At 57.5% G+C, this 23,919-nt stretch overlaps 2 protein-coding genes across 4 annotated transcripts; both read right to left on the reverse strand.

Moving 5' to 3' along the window:
* Positions 1-912: 912 nt before the first annotated feature.
* STMN4 (stathmin 4) lies at positions 913-9,263 on the reverse strand. Of its 2 annotated transcripts, none has more exons than XM_066180147.1 (6): positions 9,178-9,263; positions 5,681-5,738; positions 4,763-4,858; positions 3,675-3,880; positions 3,381-3,572; positions 913-2,380 (listed from the first exon to the last, which is right to left on the reverse strand). In XM_066180147.1, the coding sequence occupies exons 2-6, from the start codon at positions 5,691-5,693 to the stop codon at positions 2,321-2,323; spliced, it is 567 nt and encodes a 188-aa protein (XP_066036244.1). In that variant the 5' UTR covers positions 5,694-5,738; positions 9,178-9,263; the 3' UTR covers positions 913-2,320. The 2 variants fall into 2 exon arrangements, with proteins under 2 accessions (XP_066036244.1, XP_066036243.1); XM_066180146.1 differs by lacking the exon at positions 913-2,380 and adding an exon at positions 2,394-2,806.
* Positions 9,264-16,624: 7,361 nt separating this feature from the next.
* TRIM35 (tripartite motif containing 35) lies at positions 16,625-23,299 on the reverse strand. 2 transcript variants are annotated; one of them, XM_066180149.1, is made up of 7 exons: positions 23,183-23,299; positions 21,143-21,593; positions 20,409-20,504; positions 19,123-19,353; positions 18,985-19,007; positions 18,521-18,642; positions 16,625-17,435 (listed from the first exon to the last, which is right to left on the reverse strand). In XM_066180149.1, exons 1-7 carry the CDS (start codon positions 23,266-23,268, stop codon positions 16,876-16,878), a joined length of 1,569 nt encoding a protein of 522 aa, XP_066036246.1. In that variant the 5' UTR covers positions 23,269-23,299; the 3' UTR covers positions 16,625-16,875. The 2 variants fall into 2 exon arrangements, with proteins under 2 accessions (XP_066036246.1, XP_066036245.1); XM_066180148.1 differs by having other exon boundaries at positions 21,143-21,596.
* Between the last annotated feature and the right edge of the window lie 620 nt (positions 23,300-23,919).

Below are 23,919 nucleotides of genomic sequence, written 5' to 3' on the forward strand. Positions count from 1 at the left end.
GGTGGCATCCTGGGAAGGAATTCCCTGCTGGGAGGGTGGGGAGGGCCTGGGCTGGAATTCCCAGAGAATCCCTGGATCCCTGGGATTGTCCAAGGAGAGGTTGGAGCATCCTGGGATAGGGGAAGGCATGGGAGAAAAATCATTCCCCGAATCCTCATTCCTCGGGACTCCTCAGGCCGTGGAGCGGGATGATCCTGGAATCCCATTCCATGGCCAGAGGCGCCTCCCACCATCCCAGGTTTTCCAGGAAGCGTGGATGGATCCACGTCCTCTTTTCCCGGTCCCTTTGGACACGGCTCCTTCCTGTCCCACCCGGACACAACGGGAATCCCCGTTGAATCCATAGGGAAGCCCAAACGCCTTTCCCTGGATTTGTCCGATCCCACAGCCGTGGGATCACCCATCCTGAGACATTCCTGGGATCGGGATCTCCTTATCCTGACTGGATCAGGACCAACGGACACTTTGGACCCTCTGGAATGCCGCCACTCCTAAATTTTGGCGCCGTTTTCCAGCGGTGAAAAAGACGGGAAAAGGATCCTGGCACTGCTTCCTCCTCGGAGCTGGAGCAGGAATTCCCGGGATCTCCTCCTGGCCCTGAGGAACGGCTGCGTTGCCGTTGGCTATTCCATGGACACGCTGTCGGATCATCTGGCCTCATCCAGCTCCATCCCATTTTCCTCCTCTCCCGGAACATGGATGGGATTGGGATCCAACCCCCTCTTCCAGCTCTGGGATGGGAAAACTTCATGGAATTAGTTTGGAGCGCCCAGATCTTCCAATCCCACCAGCTTTTTTGGGGAAAGGAGGAAAACAGCCCAGCCTCCCACCCTAATTCCCTCCCTCCCTCCTTTTCCCGACTCCGGGATGCCCCAATCCCAAAAAAAAACCACACGGGAAGCACCGCAGGGATCATGGAAACCAAAGGAAAGGCCAAGGCAGTTTTATTTACATCCGTTGTGTACAAAAAAAAAAAAAAAAAAAGGACAGCTCGTGCCACAATCCGTCCCCAATCCCATTTTTCCCCATTCCCAGGATTGTCCCGGGGCTCCGGGATCAGGGTGGGCATCTCCCAGCACCGGGAAAGGGCCATGATTCCCTCCGGACCCGGATCGGGGCTTGGAATGTCTTATCCAGACGTAGCGGAGACCAAACCCTTCGTTCACATTCCGGGTTGGAATTTTGGAGTGGGGGGGGGGGGCACAGCACTGGGAAACGCTTCCAGCTGGAAACTGGGAATGGAGGGAATTCCCACCCCCCCGCCCTGGAAAATCCAATCTTCCTTCTCCCGCCTTTCCTGGAGGCGAAGATCCCCCGGGAATGGCACGGCAACTCCCCAGAAAACATCTCCTGGAATACTGGGGGGTTTCCACCCTCCCTGGTGTCCCCTAGGGGTTCCTACGGATATTTTTCCCTGCTCTCCACAGGGCTCCATCCCACCTCTGGCTCTCCACATTTTTCCCGAATTTTCCCGATTTTCCCCGGATTTTTCCCTCGTTCCCTCCTATCGTGGTCTCCGCAGCCCCGCCCTGGTTTCTCCTGCTGCTCCGTCTCTGGGAGCCGATGGTTTTCCAGCTGGAAAGGGGAAATTTCATCCAAGAATTCCCACCGGGATTATTTTTTGGGAGGTTCTTACAAAAAAAGCTTCTTTGGGAATTCATGGGGCTTTCCAACGTCACCCTTGGGAAGGATCCATGGGCGCCTCCAACAGCCGGGAAAAAAAACCTTTGGAGCAAGGGAATCCCACTCCCTGACCACCTCTAACGGGGGAGCCTTCTCCCCCTTCCCAAAACGGCGCCGGAAGGGCAAAAAAACCCCGTCGGATCTGGGAAGAGATCCCGAATCCGGGCGGGAGCAAGGGAGGGAGGGACACCAGGAGATGCCGCAGCCCACGGATGGGATGGGGTGGGATGGAGAAGACTCCGGAGGGATTCCCGCCCGCCCCGCCTGCCCAGCACCAAACGAAAGTCACACACGACGCACATTTCCCACAATCCCCCTCCCCACCCGCTCCGTATCATTCCCGGGATTTCTCCCCCGGGGATCACCTGGGCTGTCCCCTCCGGACCTGGCTGACGGGCGGGACCCACCGGTGGGTGAGCATTCCCAAATCCCGCCCTCATCCCTTCCCTCCCCACCCTCCCCGGAACGACGACGACGACGACGACGACTCCGATGGCTTCACCCCCCCTTCGACTCGTCACATCCACGAACAAAGAAAGCAGAGGAACGTTCCACCATTTCCCACACCATTCCGACCTGGAGCTGCGGAAGCCTCCGGCAAACCTCCCCCGGAGCTGTCAGTCCCAGCAGCGCCTCTTTACCTGGAGGCTTCTTCCTTGAGCTCCTTGTTTTTCCTCACTTCTTCCGCGTGTTTGTCCTGCGGGATCGGGAAGCAGGAGGGGGGAAGGAGGAGGAGGAGGAGGATGGGGAGGAGGAGATGGAGGGAGGGGGGGAACACGCGTTAGCCGGATTCCAGGATTCCGGGATCCCCACGGCTCCGGAGGGGGTCGAAGGCACGGATGGGGTCGGCAGCGTCCTCTCCTCCCCTGGGGTCACTTAAGGGCTGCTCGGTGGCACTTGGGGACACTTTGTCCTCGCCCTCTGGCTACGGAGGGAGACGTCAACCGTCCCGGGAAGCCCCATGGAGCTGGGATTAGCTGGGATTTTTCCGGCATTATCTGGCGCTCTCCGCCTCTGCCCCAACGGAGGCGCTCGGAGAAGGGCACTGGGCGGGCTCCGGATGTTTTGGAGGGAGCTGGAGGTGGTGAGGGTGGGATTTTCCGTGCGGAGGTTGGGAACAGACCTGATTCGGGAGAGAGAAGAGGGCTGGAAGGGTGGGAACGGCTCCCGGCGGAGCTGCCGGATCCACGGGAAGGGGAGCAGGGGAAGAAGATCCGCCAGCCCGGAGGTGGGGAGAGTAGAAAGGGGAAGCGGCGGGGATGGAATTCCCAGGGAAGCCGTGGCTGCCCTTGGATCTCTGGAAGTGTCCGAGGAAAGGTTGGACGGGGCTTGGAGCAGCCTGGGATAGTCCAAGGAAAAGTTGGACGGGGCTTGGAGAAATCTGGGATGGTAGAAGGTTCCGGGGGTGGAACTGGATGATCCTAGAGGTCCCTTCCAACCCAACCATCCCGATATCCTACGATTCCTGGGATTCTGCGTCCCACCTCGGTGGGACGCGGGAAAAGGACGGGCTTTGCTCGGCCACGGATCCCAACTCTCCGACCTCTCCCAAACCGACGGATCCACCCGGGCAGGAACCCCATATCCCGGCGGGAAGACGGGAAGGGAAGCGGGACCCTCCCTCTTCGGTGGCGCCACCCCCGGCATCCCGAAAACCATCCCAACTCATGCCGATCCCTTTTCCCGGGGCAGCCCACCTTCTCCTGGAGGCGCTCCAGCATGGCGGCCAGGTGGGCCTCGCGGTTCTCCTTGTTGGACTCCATCTTCTGCGCCAGCTTCTCCTTGGCCGTCTTGATGAAGTTGTTGTTCTCCTCGATGGCCTTCTGGATCACCTCCCGCTCGTGCTCCCGCTTTTCCGCCAGGTGCTTCAGCAGCTCCGCCTCCTGGTACTGGGGAGGGACATTCCCGGGATAAAGCCGCCTCTTCCCGACCCCTTCCCAAAAAAATAACCAGGGCAGGGGTGGGGAATTCACGGGGTGTCGCACCCCTACCTTTCTCCTCTCCTCCGCCGCTTCCAGCTTCTTCTGGATCTCCTCCAGGGAAGGGTCGCGGCGCCGGGGCAGGGAGGCGTTGAATTCCGGAATTCCGTCGAAGGACGGGGGCTTCAGGATGACCTCGAAGGACTGGCCCGAGGTGCGCTTGTTGAGCTCGATCACCTCCATGTCGGAGATCACGCACCAGGTCAGGTCCACCGTGTCTGGGTTGGGCGGGAAAAACGGGCCGCGGAATGAGCGCCGGGAATTCCCGCTCCGGCGTTCCGCAGCGGGAATTCCGCCTTTCCCGGTATCCGGGAGATCCGTCCGCGCTCTGCCCAAAAGGATCCCTGGGGGTTCAGGGAGTGTGGGGTAGAAATCCCGGGATTCGCGTGAGCTGGGGATATTTGGGAGAGCTGAGGGCTGCGAGTGTCCTTGTCTCTCCATCTCTCCCTGCTTTGGGAATTGGGAATGGGACCGTGATCACTTTTCCCAGCGTAGATCCCTCTGGATAACCTGGAGCAGCTCCCCAAGGTTTTTCCACGGCCTCTGGACATGGATCGGGATGAATTACCTGGCACTGAAAAATATGGATGGGGGATGAAGGGATAACTGGCTCCTGGAGCCTCCCTGGATCCCGACCCATCCATGGGGCCAGGTTGGGAATACTTGGGAGAGCTGAGGGTTGGGAATATCCCTGTCTCTTCGCCTCTCCTTGCTTTGGGAAGTGGGAATGGGAACAGAATCCCTTTTCCAGTGTAGATTCCCCTGGGGCTGCGCATCCTTTTCCATGGCCTCCGGACCTGGATCGGGCTGAAAAATGTGGAGCCCACGCTCCGGGATGAGGGAATGAAGTGTTCCCAGAGCTCCTCTGGATCCCAACCCATCCGTGGGACTGAAATTGGGAATATTTGGGAGATCCGAGGGGGCTGGCACTGCCCAAGCCCCTCCAGATCCCAACCCGGCCTCCCGCTGAATTCCCAGAAAATTCCGGAGCCGCCGTGCTCAGTTCAAGCGCGGTATGCCAAGGGGGGGGGGGGGGGGGGTTGAAACCCCCAGAATTCCCAGAGATCCCAGAATTCCCGGGACTGGGAATGGGGTCTCACCTTCATAGGCGTAGGTCGGCTTGTTGAGGGGATCCGACAGGAAGCAGGAGCAGAAGAGGGAGACGAGGGGCAGCTCCTTCATCTTCTCCTTGTAGGCTGGGAAGAGACGTTGGGATCGGGATCAGAGCGGCTCCCCGGGCCGGGGAAAAGGGTTGGGATGGAAGGAAAAAGGGATGGAGGGAATTAATTCCACATTCCAGGGAATGGGTTGGATTGGGATCACAGGGATGGGGGTCTTCCATGTGCCGGGAGAAGGGTGGGATTGGGATCACAGGGATGGGGGACTTCCATGTGCCGGGAGAAGGGTGGGATTGGGATCACAGGGATGGGGGTCTTCCATGTGCCGGGAGAAGGGTGGGATTGGGATCACAGGGATGGGGGGGACTTCCATGTGCCGGGAGAAGGGTGGGATTGGGATCAGAGAAATGAGGGGATTGCTCCATGCCAGGAAGGGTTTGGGATTGGGATCAGAGAGGTGGGGGAGGCTCCACGTGCCAGGAAAAGTTTGGGATTAGGGGTCAGAGGGATGCGGGGCTCGATGTGCCAGGGAAAGAGTGGGATTGGGATCAGAGGAATGGGGGGACTTCCACATTCCAGGGAAAGAGTGGGATTGGGATAAAAGGGATGGGTGGGGGCTCCAGGTGCCGGGGAAGGGATGGGATTGGGATCAGAGGGATGTGGGGGCTTCGTGTGCCAGAAAAAGTTTGGGATTGGGATCAGAGGGGTGGAGGAATTCCACATCCCAGGGAAGGGGTGGGATCGGGAATGTGGCCAGCCCCCCAATGTTCCAAGCAGGGTGAGGTGAGGATTCCCCGGGAAGAAACTCGGGATTATCCCGGGCTGTCGATCCCAGTTTGTCACCACTGGGATGCCGGGAGCATTCCAGGGATTTGGGGTGGCGGGGTGGGGGTGCCGTACCGGCCAGAGTCATGGCGAGGAAATCCTTGGAATTCTGCAGGAAGAGCGATGCTGGGGCCTGCGGAGGAAAGGGAGGGAGCAGGTCAGTGCTGGGGTGCTGGGAATGGGATGGTGGGAACACGCTGGGATGGAGGGATGGGATAATGGGATAACAAGACAATGGGATGGGATAACGGTGTGGGCTGGGAATGCAATGGGATGGGCTGGGAATGCAGTGGGATAACAGGATGGGATGGGATAATGGGATGGGATGGGATTGGGATGGGAATGCAATGGGATAACAGGACGGGATGATGGGATGGGAATGCAATGGGATAACAGGACGGGATAATGAGATGGGATGGGATTGGGATGGGAATGCAATGGGATAACGGGATGGGATAATGGGATGAGATTGGGATGGGAATGCAATGGGATAACAGGATGGGATGGGATAATGGGATGGGATAATGGGATGGGATGGGATTGGGATGGGAATGCAATGGGATAACAGGATGGGATGGGATAATGGGATGGGGTGGGATGGGCACACATCCCGTGGGATGTTCCTGGCACACACAGCCCTTCCCAGCTCCATATTCCCAACCCATGCATGTGAGGACGCGTGCCGGGAGCCACACCCGGACACACCCGGCCACACCCACATTCCCAATTTCTCTTTCCAATTCCCCCCACTCGTGTCCTGAGATTCCCAGTCCTCAGCTCCCCCCTTCCTGGTGCTCTCCTGCATCCCGCTGGGATCTTTCCCGGGGTCTCCATGGAGCATTCCCAGGACCCCCACCCACCCCCGGGGCTTGGAATGGGAATTGGGAATCATGGAAACCAGGATAATCCCGGCTGTTCCCCATTCCCAGGGGTTTTGGGCGGCATTCCCCATGGAAACGCCCTTCCCAGCTGCACCAAAACATGGAATGAGGCGGGATTTGGGGATTGTTCCCGGATTTTGATCCCCAAACCCCTCCCTTTAAAACAGGGATCCCTAAATCCCTGCAGCTCCGTAGGGAATGAGCATTCCAGGGCTGTGCCACGCCCCACCCATCCCGAGATATCCCAGCCCTCAGCTCCCAATCCTGCAGGGATCTGCCCCGGGAATCCCAAAAATAACCCGGCCGCAGCTTCCAGGGGTTGCTGGGGGTGGGAACGGGGAGAAAATGTGGGAAAATCCAGCCGGGATCACCATCCCCTTTTCCAGGCGCCCCCCCCCCGGGGCGGGGCTGGTGGGGATGGATTCCTGGAGCACGGATAACCCGGCTGGAAGCGATTCCCTGCCCTCCCTGCGGCCGGCATTCCCATCCCGGATCCTGCTTTTTCCCTGGGATCTGCCGGCATTCCCTGCCCGTTCCCCCGGAGCTCACGTGGCGTTCCCGCAGGAAAAAACGTGGGATCGCCCACCAGAGCCGGAACGGGTGGGAAAATGGGATCCATCCCTATGGATACGGCTGGATGGGAGGGGAGTGGTGCAGCCCCGTTCCTGCCTGGATGGAGTCGCTTTTCCGGGCGTTTGGAGGAGGGAATTCCCTCCCTGCCCCATTCCCAGCGGGAGCGGGCCGTGGTTGGGGACCTGCTGGTGTCACCCCAAAATCCCAGCATGGACGGAACGATCCCATTCCCGACCACGTGATCCCATTTCCAGCCAGGTGATCCCATTCCCGACCACGCTGTCCCATTTCCAGCCAGGTGATCCCATTCCCGACCACGCTGTCCCATTTCCAGCCAGGTGATCCCATTCTCAACCACATGATCCCGTTCCTGACCACGCTATCTCATTCCCAACCACACAATCCCATTCCCAATCACACAATCCCAATCCCATTCCCGATCACACAATCCCATTCCCAATCACACAATCCCAATCCCATTCCCGATCACACAATCCCATTCCCAATCACACAATCCCATTTCCGATCACACAATCCCATTCCCGGCCACACAATCCCAATCACACAATCCCATTCCCGATCACACAATCCCATTCCCGACCACACAATCCCATTCCCAATCACACAATCCCATTCCCGATCACACAATCCCATTCCCGATCACACAATCCCATTCCCAATCACACAATCCCATTCCCGACCATGCCATCCCATTTCTGACCACACAATCCCATTCCCAGCTACACAATCCCAATCACACATTCCCATTCCCGATCACACAATCCCATTCCCAACCACACAATCCCATTCCCGATCACACAATCCCATTCCCAATCACACAATCCCATTCCCGATCACACAATCCCATTCCCAATCACACAATCCCATTCCCGATCACACAATCCCATTCCCGACCACGCCATCCCATTCCTGCCAGGAGCACGTGGCAGGGAGAGGGATCCCGATCCACCCCCCGCCTGGGGGGCTCCCACCCCCTTTTCCCACCCTGAATTCCCTCCCATCTCCCATCTTTCTCCCTGGAAAAAGCATCCAGCCACGGATGGAGGAATGGGAAAGGGATTTTTTTTTTTTGGCGGGGTTGTCCCCATTCCTGGAATCTTGGGAGGCTCCAGAGGGGGGAAAAGCGGGATGGCAGCGCCTTCTCCCTCCTCCTCGCTTTTTCCCTTTCCCTGGAATAAAAAATTCCAGCGGCTGCTGCCACCGGCAGGAATTCGCGTCCTGCCCTCACATTCTGGGGGGCTCTGGGTGGGTGGGGCGCGGGGGGGGGGGAGTGTGGTGTTGCCAAATCCCGGGAATGCTGAAGGTTTTGTTGGGAATGTTGAGGATCCCGCCAGGATAACAGGGTGAGGGTCTCCCAAAAATTCGGGGTGGTGGTGGGGGGGGGAATCCCAGGATTGCGGAGGGAGCGGGTCCGCCCCGGGAATTCGGGACTCCGAGGATGCTCCGGGGTGGGGCGAAATCCCGGGATTTCGGAGGATTCGGAACCCCCCAGGATTCTGAGGGTGCGGATTCCCAGGATTTTGGGGGCTGCGGGTCCCTCAGGGATTTTGAAGGTGCAGAATCCCGGGATTTTGGAGGGTTCGGGACCCCCGGGGATTCTGGAATGGGGGGGATCCCCTAAGGATTCGGGGGGGAGGGGGGGGGAGGGAGCATGCGGATCCCCGGAAAATTCTTGGGAATGCTGGGGGTGAGAATCCCTCGGGAATTCTGGGGGTGCGGAGCCCCCGAGGAGGCTGATCCCCCCCCTCCCGAACCCAAATTGGGGGCGGCAGACGAGGATGAGGATGAGGATGAGGATGGGGCAGGGGGCGGGAATCTCCAGCAGGAACGGGATGAGGGCGAATTCCAGGCGGCTGGAAAACGCCCCGGGAAGAGCGGGACGAGCACCCCAAAAAGGGGCTGGGGACACCCGGGGGGAGGGGGTGTGTGACCAAAGTGGGGCCGCCACCACCCCACCTCCTCCAGAGCAAAAAAAAAACCCCAAACCACCCCAAAATTTCCCCCCTAAATCCATCCGAACCCTCCCGCCCCGAAGGGAACCCTCCAAAATTCCCGAAAAATTCCCGAAAAAATCGCGGAGGAGCCTCCCAGACTCACCCCCACGGCGGCGGTCGCGCTGCTCCCGGCGCTCTCCCGGCTCCTTTAACGCGGCTTTGGAACATCCCGGGCGGGGGGTCCCCCCCAGCGCCCCCCATGACATCACCGCCCGGCTCGCTGATTGGCCGAGAGCCCCCCGCGAATGAGGGCCCCGCCCGGTGACGTCACGGCCCGCAGCTATTTTTGGGGTTGGAGCAGGAGGAGAGGAAAAGGGAAAAAAAAAAAAAAAAAAAAAAAGGATGGATGGATGGATGGATGGAAAAATCAAGGGATAAAAAAATTAAAGAAAAGGTGGGGGGGGGACGGGGAATTTGGGGCGAAAAAGGGGGATTTGGGGGAGGGTTGGGTTGGGAAGAGCGCGTGGGGCGGGAGGATGGATGCAGAGAGGGGCAGAGTGACAAAGGGACGCGGAGGGGGTGTGGGGCGTCGCGAGGGGGGGGCAAAGTGTCGCTGGTGCCTTCTTGTCACATGAGGGGACATTGGGGCGTCCCCCAAATCTGGGCGACAATGGGGTGACATCAATGTGGAGGGCAATGGGGTGACATCGATATGGGGGACAATGGGGTGACATCGATGTGGGGGACAATGGGGTGACATCGATATGGGGGACAATGAGGTGACATCAGTGTGGGGGACAATGGGGTGACATCAATGTGGAGGGCAATGGGGTGACATCGATATGGGGGACAATGGGGTGACATCGATGTGGGGGACAATGGGGTGACATCAATGTGGGGGACAATGGGGTGACATCGATATGGGGGACAATGGGGTGACATCGATATGGGGGACAATGGGGTGACATCAGTGTGGGGGACAATGGGGTGACATCGATATGGGGGACAATGGGGTGATATCAATGTGGGGGACAATGGGGTGACATCAATGTGGAGGGCAATGGGGTGACATCGATATGGGGGACAATGGGGTGACATCAGTGTGGAGGGCAATGAGGTGATATCAATGTGGGGGACAATGGGGTGACATCAATGTGGGGGACAATGGGGTGACATTGATAGGGGGGACAATGGGGTGATATCAATATGGGGGACAATGGGGTGACATCAGTGTGGAGGACAATGGGGTGACATCGATATGGGGGTCAATGGGGTGACATCAGTGTGGAGGACAATGGGGTGACATCGATGTGGGGGACAATGGGGTGACATCGATGTGGGGGACAATGGGGTGATATCAGTGTGGAGGACAATGGGGTGACATCGATATGGGGGTCAATGGGGTGACATCAATGTGGGGGACAATGGGGTGACATCGATGTGGGGGACAATGGGGTGACATCAATGTGGGGGACAATGGGGTGATATCAATGTGGGGGACAATGGGGTGACATCGATATGGGGGACAATGGGGTGACATCAATGTGGGGGACAATGGGGTGACATCAGTGTGGGGGACAATGGGGTGACATCGATATGGGGGACAATGGGGTGATATCAATGTGGGGGACAATGGGGTGACATCAATGTGGAGGGCAATGGGGTGACATCGATATGGGGGACAATGGGGTGACATCGATGTGGGGGACAATGGGGTGACATCGATATGGGGGACAATGAGGTGACATCAGTGTGGGGGACAATGGGGTGACATCAATGTGGAGGGCAATGGGGTGACATCGATATGGGGGACAATGGGGTGACATCGATGTGGGGGACAATGGGGTGACATCAATGTGGGGGACAATGGGGTGACATCGATATGGGGGACAATGGGGTGACATCGATATGGGGGACAATGGGGTGATATCAATGTGGGGGACAATGGGGTGACATCAATGTGGGGGACAATGGGGTGACATCGATATGGGGGACAATGGGGTGACATCGATGTGGGGGACAATGGGGTGACATCGATATGGGGGACAATGGGGTGACATCGATATGGGGGACAATGGGGTGATATCAGTGTGGGGGACAATGGGGTGACATCGATATGGGGGACAATGAGGTGACATCGATATGGGGGACAATGAGGTGTCCCCTCCATCCTGGGGGACAATGGGGTGACGTATCCAAGATTTGGGGACAACAGGGTGACATCTCCGAGATAATGGGGTGACCTCCCAAGTATAGGGTCAAAATGGGGTGTCCCCTCCATCCTGGGGGACAGCGAGGTGACGTCTGAAGAGAATGGGGTGAAATTCCAAGATCTGGGGACATTGGAGTGTCCCCTCCATCCTGGGGGACAACGAGGTGACGTCTGAAGAGAATGGGGTGAAATTCCAAGATTTGGGGACATTGGGGTGTCCCCTCCGCCCTCCCAGCCCCAGGACATGTCCCAATCCCGTTCCCAGCCCCAAATTCCCGCCCGGACTCCTTGTCCTCCTCCGTCCCCAATCCGGGCCACGGGAACACGGAGAGGTCGAGCCCCAGATCCCAGAACTATTTTGGGGCCGTTCCCGAGGCTCCAGGGAATCCGGGCGGGACAAGGGCACCTCCGCAGTGCTGAGTCCTTCCCAAATTCCGTCTCTCCTTCCCCAAATCCGCCTCATCCCGGCCTATTTTCTGCCGGCGGATGCGGTCACGTGCCCGGCGCCTCTGGGAATCATCCCGGTATTTTTAGGCTCCGGATTTCTCCGTTACGCACGGAGCACCGGGAGGGTTTTGGGAACGTGGATCCCTCTGGAAAAGGGATTTAGGGTGGGTTTGGGGGGCAGGGCATAGGGAAGGACAGGATGGGATGGCCCAGTTGGAATTGGGCGTGAATTGCATATTCCGACTCTGGAATGCTCGATCCCAGGTTGGACAGGGCTTGGAGAAACCTGGGGTAGGGGAAGGTGTTCCTTGGGCTGGAACGGGATGGGATTCAAGGACCTTTCCCACCCAAACCATTCCACGATCCCATGATTCCACGGGAGGGACACCTGGAGCTCATCCTGCTGAAATTCCCAAGAGGATCTTCCCGGGAAGGATGGCTCCACGCGGGCAAGGATTTGGGATTCCCGTGGGAGGGATCCGGAGCACATTCCAGAGGGACAAAGGCCGGGAAAGGGTCAAATCCCAGTGGCCGAGTTGGGGACAAAGAGCCCTTCAGTGGCTCCGGGGATGTCCCGGCCCTGCCTGGCACCGGCGGCTCCTTTGAGATTCCCGGGATCCAGGCCCTTCCTGTCATCCCGGCTCCCGTGATCCCTCCGCGTCCCCCTGCCTTGGCGGCCTTGGAGCAACTGGGAATGGCGCTGGGAGCACTGGGAGGGTCACACCTGGGAGTGGCTCCTGTCCCCGATTTCAGGAATGGAATTTGGGAATCAAATCCCGGGGCTGGGAATGGCGCTGGGAGCTCTGGGAGGGTCACACCTGGGGGTGACTCTGTGTCCCCGATTTCAGGAATGGAGTTTGGGATCAAATCCTGGAGCCGGGAATGGCTCTGCGAGCTCTGGGAGGGTCACACCTGGATTTGGCTCCTGTCCCCGATTTCAGGAATGGCTTTTTCAGGGATGGAGTTTGGGATCAAATCCTGAGCTAGGAACACTCGGTGTCCCCCATCCCTAAGGGTTGTCCCCCTCCATCCCTGGATGCTCCAGCTCCAGTGGGAATTGTGGGGTTTTCTTCCAGCAGGGTGTGCTGATCCTGCCTAAAAGAGGCTCAGGAAAAAGAGGTCACGGAAATTTGGGATTCCCCAGGGAGATGGGAACCTGCGGGCTGTCCTCCCTTTTCCATCCGCACCAAACAATCCCCGGGATCAGTGGGATCATCTCCAGGGTGCAGGAGCTGCTTCCCCAGCCTCAAGGAGCTCCAGGAGAGCCGGGATTTGGGAAAGGGGTGGAGGGCCGGGAGCCAGGGAATGGAATTCCCACTGGGAGAGGGCAGCTTGGGGTGGGATCTTGGGAAGGAATTCCTGGCTGGGCTGGAATTCCCAGAGAATCCCTGGATCCCTGGGAGTGGCCAAGGAAAGGCTGGAGCACCCTGGGATCATGGGGTTGGAATGGGATGGGATTGAAGTTCCATGGATCCCATTCCAAACCATTCCGGGATTCTGGGATCAAGGACGCTCAGGATCCATCCCGAGGGATTTTTATGGAATTCGGGGATGGAAAAGGGAAGGGAGACCCTTCCTGGAGTCCTGAGATTCCCAGTGAAGCCCCTGGATCCCGAAATTCCTTCCCAGAGAGGAGCCGGGATGGGGCTGGATCCAATCCAGGAGAGCTGGAGAGGGATTTGGGAAAAGGGCCTGGAATGCCAGGACAGGGAACGGCTCCCACTGCCAGAGGGGGTTGGGACCTGGGAATTTTGGGATCTTGGGAAGGAATTCCCGGCTGGGAGAGTGGGGAGGGGCTGGGCTGGAATTCCCAGAGGATCCCTGGAGCACCCTGGGATTGTGGGAAGCGTCGGGGTTGGAATGGGACGGGATTTAAAGCTCCTTCCCACCGAATCCATTCACTTTCCATGATCCCCGTTCCTGGGAATTCCCTGGGAGACTCCCGCATCCCCCAAATTCCCCCAAATCCTTGGGATGCTCCGGGCACCAGGGGGGAGGGGAGGGGCCGGGCAATGGCGCGGTGTCGAGCGCTGATTGGTCAGAAATTACATCATCTGTGAGAAGCAGCCAATAGGGAGCTGCCGGATATGGAGGCCCCGCCCCAAATCCGGGGATGGTCCAAGGGGATCCCGGGATCGGCTGGAGGAGCGGGAATGGGGCTGGAATTGTGGGGGAAATGGGAACTAAGTGATGGGATTTGCGTTGGAAATCGGGATAAGAATGGGAAAACGGGATGGGCGAAATGTGGGGAAAAAAAAATACGGGAAAAATTAATTAAAAAGAAATGTGAAATTAATTTTAAAATAAATCCCAAAACCATAAAATTAATTTAAAACATTCAAACATTTAAAACAAATGCAAAAAAAAAAATTAAATAAAATGCAAAAGTAAATATAAAATCAATTTTAAAAATATAGAATGAATATAAATTGAATATAAACATGACCCCCCAAAATATGACATAAAGCAGATATAAAAATAATTCAAAAATGCAAACTAAATTCCAAATTAATGAAAAAGATTGTTAAAAAATCAATATTAATTATTGAATGGATATAAATTATTTTTATAAGGTACAAAATAACATGTGAAAGAAACATTAAAGGAGACGTAAATGATTTATTGAAGCATAAATTAAAATTTTTAAATGAAGAAAATCATTAAAAAATGGAAGTAAGTGTAAAAATAGGAATAAACAAAAATCAAACGTAAAAGATAAAATTAAAGTCCAAAAACCAAAAAATTTAAAAATGGAAAAACCAGTTTTAAAATAAAAGTGAAAACAGTCAATTAAAAAAAGATTTTGAAATTAAAGTTGGAATAAAAGTCTGGAGAAGAAAAATATAAACTTATTTTAGATTTTTAAAAAAAAACACAAAGAAATAAAAATAACTTAAAAGTCAGAAATTAGAATACGAACCCAGAATAAACTGAAATCCCCCCCAAAATAAAAAACAAAATTAAAAACAAATATAATAATGAAAAATAATTAAAATTAAAATTCAAAAAATTAAAAATTAAAATCCTTCCAAGCAAGGATCGGCTTTTCCCAGGTGGAATTCCAGGTTTGGGGATGGAAAGGCTGCGGAGGAACCTCCACCCCCACCAGAGTTTCCCCCACCTTTATCCTCCAAAATTCCCGGGAGGATCGGGAAAACTCCAGGCCTCACATTCCCCAGCGCATCCCAACCCTGCCTGGATCGGCGTTGGGATGCTCCGAATTCTGGGAAGTGCCGGGATTTTGGGGTGATGGGGGGTGTCGGGATACGGCGCTGGGAGCGGGGATGGGGATTTTGGGGTGGAGGGAGGGAGAAGATCCATGGGATGGGATGATGGGATGGGATTGGAGGTGGGATCAGGATTGGGGGTGGGATTGGGATGGAGAAGGATTGGGATTAGGATGGGATGAGATTGGGATTGGGATGGCAGTGCAGGATTGGGATAGGATTGGGATTAGGGTTGGGATTAGGATGAGATAGAGCAGGATTGGGATTGGGATGGGATGAGATTGGGATTAGGATTGGGATGGGATGGAGAAGGATTGGGATGGAAATGCAGGATTGGGGTGGGATTGGGATTAGGGTTGGGATTAGGATGGGATGGAGCACGATCGGGATGGGATGGGAATGCAGAACTGGAGTAGGACGGGATGGGATTGGAATTGGGGTTGGGGTTGAGATTAGGATGGGATGGAGAAGGACTGAGATTGGATGGAGTGGAATTTGGATTGGGATGGGACGGCAGTGCAGGATAGGGATGATGGGATGATGGGATAGTGAGGTGGGATGGAAATGCAGGATTAGGGTGGGATGGGATTGGGATGGGATGGGATGGGATGGAGCAGGATTGGGTTTGGGATGGCAGCGCAGGATTGGGATGGGAATGCAGGATTGGGGTGGGATGGGATTTGGATTAGGGTTGGAATTAGGATGGGATGGAGAAGGATTGGGATTGAGATTGAGATTGGGGTTGGGATTGGATGGAGTGGAATTTGGATTGGGATGGGATGGAGCCGGGTTGGGATTGGGATGATGGGATAATAGGATGGGATGGGATGGGGTGGGGTGGGATTGGGGTTCAGATGGAGGAGGGTTGGGATGGGATGCAGGATTGGGATGGGATGGGATGGGATGCAGGGATGGGATGGGATGGGACAGAGGGAGGAGGGATGGAGGGAAAGGAAGGGGACGGAGAAGGGACAGTGGGAAAGACGGTGGAGATGGGACGAAGGGAAGATGGAAACGGGATAGAGGGCATGAAGACGAGGACGGGATGGAGATGGAGGGAATGGAGATGAGATGGAGAAGAATGGATGGAGACGGGATGGGGGGAGGATGGAGACAGGGATGCAGAAATTTGGGATGCTCCCACTGCTTTTCCTCCTTCCCCGTATCCAGGGATACGCCGTGGGAGGATCCCGGGCTGGCCCCCGCACGCCTCCGGCTCCAGCGTCTCCCTTTTGTTTTCCCTCCTCCGGCTCCTGTTCCTAAGGAGCTTCCAGAGAAAATGGTGGGAAACCATGGAAACCACCCGCTCCCACCGGAATCCGGGCAGGGAAAAAAGCAGGAAAAAGGCCACTCCGGCCCCTTCCCTTTCCCCATGGAATCACCCGAAATCCCAAGGAGTCACCTGGATTCGGATTCGTTTGGGCAGGATTAACTCTGGGTCAAAACTCTGAACTTCCGTTTCCCAACACCAGTGGCAGAGCTGGGAATTCAGGGAAAAGCCTCTCGGAGGGACAAAGAGCGGAGGAGGTGGGATATTCCCAGGGATGTTCCCATGGATGGTTTTCTGTCCAGAGGGGACACACCTCTGGTCCAGCCGAATCCCGTGGGATTTTTCCCATTCCAAGAGCCGGGATAAGGATCACACAGCAGGAAGTTCTGGGCCCCTGAAAACTCCAGGGACAAAAAAGCCCCCAAATGGTTCAATTCCTTATTTATTACGGGATAAATCAGGGAAATCCGTTCTCCCCAAAGCCTTCCCAGCCTGGATCCATGACAGAGAGGGGCAGGGAAATTTGAGATTTGGGAACGGAACCGCACAGGGAGAGTTTATTAATATTTATTAAAGATAAAAACCTGAGATACTGCAAATATATATTCTTTCTATCCTTGCTGCTTTTTCTTTCTTTTTTTTTCTTCTTTTTTTTTTTTTTTTTTCCTGGAAAACCCCACCAGAAAAAGCCGGTGGGATATCCCCCTAATCCGGGATATCCTCGTGGATACGGACCCGCAGCGGGCAGATCCGCAGCGTCTTGGCCTTGTCGTCCCCCTGGGGCCCTCCCACGTAGAAATACGGGAAGACGGTCCCGCCGAACTTCTCGTGGAAGGTGTAGATGTGGCTGCGGAGGTCGGCGTCGTAGAAGGACAACTCGCCCTCGGTGCAGTCCAGCTCCACCCGGACCCGCCGCAGGTTTCCCGGCGCCGCCTCCGAGCGCACGGCGTTGGAGGCCCAGCACTCGTCCTTCCCGGGGAGGTGGTAGATGTACCAGAAGCCGGAGCGGGAATCGTGGTGGAACGTCCAGTCGGAGCCTCGCTGGGGCCGGGACACGCCCACCCTCCAGTTGGTCAGCCCGCCCAGGTCCACCTGCCAGGTGTGGAAGCCTTCGGAGAAGCCGCGGGATCCCAGGATGCAGGGGGCGGAGGTGAAGCGCTCCGGGTTTTCCACGGAGAGTTTGTAGCTGCGGTTGGTGACACTGGAGAGGTCCTCGGACACCTCGAGCCAGCCCGCGGCCGAGTTGGGATCCAGGCTGAACGGGACTGGGCGGGAAGGGGAAGGTTTTACGGGAAGTTCGCAGCTCGGCGGGGATCCGTCTGTCCGTCCGTCTGTGGACTCCTCCATGGATCCACCCGTGGAGTCATCCACGGATCCATGCCTCCACAGATCCTTCCATGCAGCCATTCATCCATCCATCCATCCTTCCATGGATCCATTCCTCCATGGACCCTTCCATGGATCCATCCATCCCTATCCATCCACCCACCCATCCATCCATCCATGGATGCATCCATCCATCCCTATCCATCTATCCCTATCCATTCATCCCTATCCATCCATGGATCCGTCCATCCATCCTTCCATCCATCCCTATCCATCCATCCATCCATCCACCCACCCCTATCCATGGATCCATCCTTCCATCCGTCCATAGATCCTTCCATGGATATATCCATCCAGTCATGGATTCATCCATCCATGGATCCATCCCTGTCCATCCATGGATCCATCCCTATCTACCCATGGAGGCATCCGTCCCTCCGTCCATCCATCCCTATCCATGGATCCATCTTTCCATGGATCCTTCCATCCTTCCATCCATCCATGGATGCTTCCATGAATCCAGCCAGCCAGACATGGATCCATCCCTCCATCCATCCATAGATCCTTCCGTGGATCCATCCATCCATCCAATCATGGATTCATCCATCCATGGATCCATCCCTATCCATCCATGGATCCATCCATCTGTCCATCCGTCCACCCCTATCCATGGATCCATCCCTCCATGGATCCATCCATCCATTCATGGATTCGTCATCCATGGGTCCGTCTGTCCATCCCTATCCATCCATGCATCCATCCATCCACCCCTATGCATGGATGCATCCCTCCATGGATCATCCACGGATTCACCCATCCATCCACGGATCCATCCATCCACCCCTGCATCCGTGGATCCATGGATTTGTCCCTAACCAATCCCACTCCAGGCCTATCCCAGCTCCACCACGATTCCCATTCTTCCCAGACCCCACAACCACCCTTTAGGAAAGGATCCATCTCCACGTTTCCCATCTTCCCACCCCTGGAAAACCCCTTCCCTGGACATTCCCGGGCTCCTCACCCGCCGTGATGGCGTCCAACATCTTTTTCCACACGTTGTACTGGAGCGACCCCAGGTACTTGGCCACGTCCAGGAGCATTCCCGAGGGAACAGCTTCCGGCTCCTCGGCCGTGCAGGCGATCCTAGGGCAGGGAGTGACCGTGGAGAAAGGATTGGGATGAGGCTCCCGACATCCCGAGCTTCAGCGGGAGATTCCCAACAGCACCTGGCATCTCCCAAGCTTGTTCCCCCTCAATTCCCACAAAATCTGGGATTCGATGCTTCCCACAAACCCTGGAATTCCTTTTTGTGTCCCCATCCCCGTCCTGCCTGGAGCACCCAGGGGACATCCAGCACCTCCTGGACTCAGAGGGGACGCTGGAATTTTCTTGGAGCGGGGACATCGTTCCAGGCAGTCAGGAGACCCCGGGGAAGGGCTCAGCCATTCCCAGATTCCCACGGATGCGGCGGGAGCCAGGACCTACCTCCGCTTGCGGTTCTTGTGGGTCTGGAAAAGAAAAAGAGGAGACGCCGGGAATCAGATCCTGGAATTCTGACAGCCAACGGGATCACTCCGGGGGAGGCGGGATCCGGGCCCGGAGCGGGATCCCGGTGGGAATTACCATCAGGAACGTGTAGTCGTCTTCCTTGAGGTCGGCCTGGAGCTGCCCGGCCTCGTTGAGCAGGGCCCGGCTCTCCTCCGCCAGCTGCTCCATCTTCCCCTGGATCACGTCCTGCTTCCGCCGCGTCTCCTCCCGGAGCTGCGCCAGCACCGCCTGCTCCTCGTCCCACAGGAACTTGTGCAGCTTCTCGAATTCCCACTTCACCTGCCGCTCCAGCCGCGCCGACTCCGCCTGGGAATGAACGACGCCGACCTTGCTCCAGGTGGGAATGTTGGCGCTTCCCTCCGGAGCGCCCGGATTCCCTGGGGTTCCCTTCCAGGCAGCTCCAGAGCTCAGGGGTTCACTGGGATCACGCTGCTCTTCCCGAATTCCTGCCCCTGCTTCCCAAATCCCCATCGTCCTCCTTTCCTGGGATGGGATCAGTGCTCCACCCCAGCTGCATTCCCAATCAGGATCGGGATCAATCCCCCCTCTGGAGTGCCCGATTCCCCTGGACTCGCCTTTCCTGGAGCTCTCCAAGCAGGAATTGAAGACCAGGAATTCCCTGGGATCACACTGGCCTCGCCTAATTCCCATCTCCACTTCCCAAATCCCCACCGCTCTCATTTTCCAGGATGGGATCAGGGCTCCGCCCCAGCAGCACGTGCAGGATTGGGATCGGGATCAATCCCACCTCTGGAGAGCTCAAATTCCCCTGGACTCGCCTTTCCTGATGCTCTCCAAGTTGCTCCAGCACTCAGGAATTCCCTGGGATCACACTGGCCTCGCCTAATTCCCATCTCCACTTCCCAAATCCCCACCGCTCTCATTTTCCAGGATGGGATCAGGGCTCTGCCCCAGCTGCATTCCCAATCAGGGTCGGGATCTATCCCACCTCTGGAGAGCCCAAATTCCCTGGACTTCAGATTCCCGGAGCTCCGGGATTCACTGGGATAAGTGGGATCACGCTGCTCTTCCCAAATTCCCATCTCCACTTCCCAAATCCCCACCGCTCTCCTTTCCCGGGTTGGGATCAGGGCTCCACCCCAGTGCACGTGCAGGATTGGGATCGGGATCAATCCCACTTCTGAAGCACCCGAATTTCCCGGACTTCCCCTTCCCAGAGTTCAGGAATTCCCTGGGATCACTGGGATCACGCTGCTCGTCCCTAATTCCCATCTCCACTTCCCAAATCCCCACCGCTCTCCTTTTCCAGGATGGGATCAGGGCTCCACCCCAGTGCACGTGCAGGATCGGGATCGGGATCGGGATCGGGATCAACCCCAGCTCCGGGAGGGAACTCGCACCTCGTTGTGCCGGGAGATGGATTCGTAGGATCGGCGCACGGCCCCGAAATCCTTGGCTTTATCCCGCAGGGAAGATTCCATGTTCGCCAGCTTGGCCTGCGGGGAGGAGACACCCTCAGCACTCCCCCACTCCGGGGATTTTCCCGGTGGGATAAACACCCCCGGAGCCGGATCCTGGCCCCATCCAGCCTTTCCCCTCGGGCAGCCGGGATCGGTGGAGTCACATTCCCATTCCCAGGAACACCGGCCCGGCTTTTCCCGCCGTCTGAAATCCGGCGGGATGAGTCAGGGCGGGCACCGGCTGTTTTCCAGCGTGTCCTGGCGGCATTCCCAGCTCCTGGCTGCATCCCTTCTCCTCCTCCTCCTCAGGCAGCCACGGCCGCTCCCTGACTGCTTCCCAACGCCTTTCTGCTGGAATTGTGCAACTCCCAACCCCCCCACCCCTGCTCCCAACCCCTGGAATAACCAGCGCGGCCGAATCCAAGCTGGGATCAAGGAGCCGAGGGAATGCTGGGCTCCAAACCGCCGGGAATCATCATCATCATCCCCATCATCATTTTCCCCGCAGGATTATTAGCCGGGATAATTAAAAGGCAAGGAGAGCATCCAGCAGCCCCGCCGCCTTCCCGCGGGGAAGCGTGGCTGCCTCATCCTCCCCAAAATTTGGGACGCCTCCTCCAGCTTTTAGGGATGAATCTCCCATCCATCCATCCATCCATCATCCCCCCCCTCACCCTGAAATCCGCCGCCGCCTCCTGCACCGCCCTCATCTTGTGCCCGTCGTGCTGCTTGGAATTCTGGCAGGCGAAGCACGCCAGCTCCTTGTCCTCCAGGCAGAAGAACTTGGGCTCCTCCCAATGGATGGGGCAGAGCGCGGCGCCGCGGCCGCGGCGCTTCCCTTCCTCCTTCAGGATCAGCTCCACCAGGTTGTTGAGGGTGTAGTTGACGCGGAGATCTCCCGGCGAGGAGTTTTCCTTGCAGACGGGGCAGGCGTGCCGCCGGTTCTCCCAGGATTTGCTGACGCAGCCCTTGCAGAAGTTGTGGCCGCAGGAAAGGGTCACGGCTTCCCGGAAAGGCTCGTAGCAGATGGGGCACAGCAATTCCTCCTTCAGGCTGGGAGCGGAGGAGGAGGAGGAGGATGGAGCTGCCGAGCCGCTGGAGCAGGGATCGGCTCCTTTTTCCATGCTGCTGCGGAGGAGATTTGCAGGGATTTTGGGATTTTTTTTTTTTTTTTTTTTTTTTTTTTTTTCCAGCTGCCCCGACCGGACCGACGAGCTCCGCTTCTGATGCAACCGCTCCGGTTTCCTGCCGGTGACTCAGCCGCGCTCCCCTCCCGCACGGTGACACCGCCCCGGGGCCGCTGCCGGGGGGGCTCCGGACCGCGGGGACGGCGACAAAAGCGACCGGGAACCCCCCGGAACCGGGGCCGGACCGGGAGTCTCGGCCCGGACACGCCCGGGGTTCTGGGTCCCCAGGTCCCGGTCCCCAAACTCGGGGCTGCTCCGGTGCCCGGACCGGGCCCCCTTTTTCTCCCCCGGGACAGCCCCGGTGACCGGAGCTGGACCCTCAGTCCCGGGCCCCAGCCCCGGACCCTCACCCCGGGATCCTCCCCGGTGCTCGGGGCAGCCCCGGTTCCCCAAACTCGGGTCCCGGACCGGTGTTCCCCCATCCCGGGTGTTCAGACCTCCAGTCCCGGGGCTGCTCCCTTCCGGAGCCGGGATCCCCTCCTTTCCCGGGACCCCCAAGCCCGGGGCTGTTCCGGTGCCCGGTCCCGGTTTCCCGTTCCCGGTCCAACCGCTGTCCCCCATCCCGGGGCCGTCCCGGTGTCCGGTCCCGGTTTCCCGTTCCCGGTCCAACCGCTGTCCCCTATCCCGGGGCCGTCCCGGTGTCCGGTCCTGGTTTCCCATTCCCGGTCCAAGCGCTGTCCCCCATCCCGGGGCCGTCCCGGTGTCCGGTCCCCCAATCCCGGTGTCCGGTCCCGGTTTCCCGTTCCCGGTCCAACCGCTGTCCCCCATCCCGGGGCCGTCCCGGTGTCCGGTCCTGGTTTCCCATTCCCGGTCCAGCCGCTGTCCCCCATCCCGGGGCCGTCCCGGTGTCCGGTCCCCCAATCCCGGTGTCCGGTCCCGGTTCCCCATTCCCGGTCCAAGCGCTGTCCCCCATCCCGGGGCCGTTCCGGTGTCCGGTCCTCCATCCCGGTGTCCAGTCCCGGTTTCCCGTTCCCGGTCCAAGCGCTGTCCCCCATCTCGGGGCTGTCCCGGTGTCCGGTCCCCCAATCCCGGTGTCCAGTCCCGGTTTCCCGTTCCCGGTCCAAGCGCTGTCCCCCATCCCGGGGCCGTCCCGGTGTCCGGTCCCCCATCCCGGTGTCCGGTCCCGGTTTCCCATTCCCGGTCCAACCGCTGTCCCCCATCCCGGGGCCGTCCCGGTGCCCGGTCCCGGTTTCCCATTCCCGGTCTAAGCGCTGTCCCCCATCCCGGGGCCGTCCCGGTGTCCGGTCCCCCAATCCCGGTGTCCGGTCCCGGTTCCCCATTCCCGGTCCAAGCGCTGTCCCCCATCCCGGGGCCGTCCCGGTGTCCGGTCCCGGTTTCCCATTCCCGGTCTAAGCGCTGTCCCCCATCCCGGGGCCGTCCCGGTGCCCGGTCCCCCATCCCGGTGCCGCTCCCGGTTCCCGGTCCCCGTCCCCGCTCTATCCCGCCCTCCCGGCACGGCTCCACGTGGCACCCCGGTGTCTCGGGCCCCTTCCCGGTGCCGGTGCCGGTGTCCGCTGCGGGTCTCACCTGGCGGCGCACACCTGGCACGGCCTGCAGCGCTCGACCCGCCGGAGCAGGCGGCGCAGGGGGCTCCGCTGCGCTTCCCGCGACATTCCCGGCGCTCCCGCTGCTCCCGCTGCTCTGGGAAGGCCGGGATGGAGCTGCGGGGGAGGTTCCCGAGGCTGGGCCCGCCTCTCCCGGTGTTCCCGGAGCCGCCCCACCCCCCCCTTGGGTGTGTCCCGGCGGGAATTTCGGGATGCCGGAGATCCCGATCTCCAGTTCTGCCTGCCCTCCCAGCTCCGCGCGGTTCCCGATGAAAATCCCCGGGAATTTCCGGGAGCGTCGTGCCACGTTCTTGCTTTTCCCCCTTTTCCCTGTTTTCCGATATTCCCTGTTTGTTCTCGATCCTCCTGACCCGGGAGGGGCGCGGGGCCTCCCAAAATCCCTCCGCCGCCTCAAAAAAACCCCAAAATTACAATTTTAAAAAATATTATATAATATTTTATATATATTATACTATATTATATTATATTATATTATATCATTCTATTATTTTTTTAATTTTTTATTTTTTATTTTTATTTTTTATTTTTTACTTTTTACTTTTTATTTTTATTTTTATTTTTTATTATATATTTTATAGTTTACATCTTATATTTTTCTTTCTTTATTTATTATTTTTATATTTTATTTAATGTTTTACATAATTTTATATTTTATATTTTTATGTTTTATATTTTAGATATATATATATATAAAATTCG

The sequence above is a fragment of the Chamaea fasciata genome, unplaced genomic scaffold, assembly GCF_029207755.1.
Source record: "Chamaea fasciata isolate MVZ Bird 193981 ecotype frontalis unplaced genomic scaffold, bChaFas1.0.hap1 SCAF_3, whole genome shotgun sequence".
Lineage (NCBI taxonomy): Eukaryota > Metazoa > Chordata > Aves > Passeriformes > Sylviidae > Chamaea > Chamaea fasciata.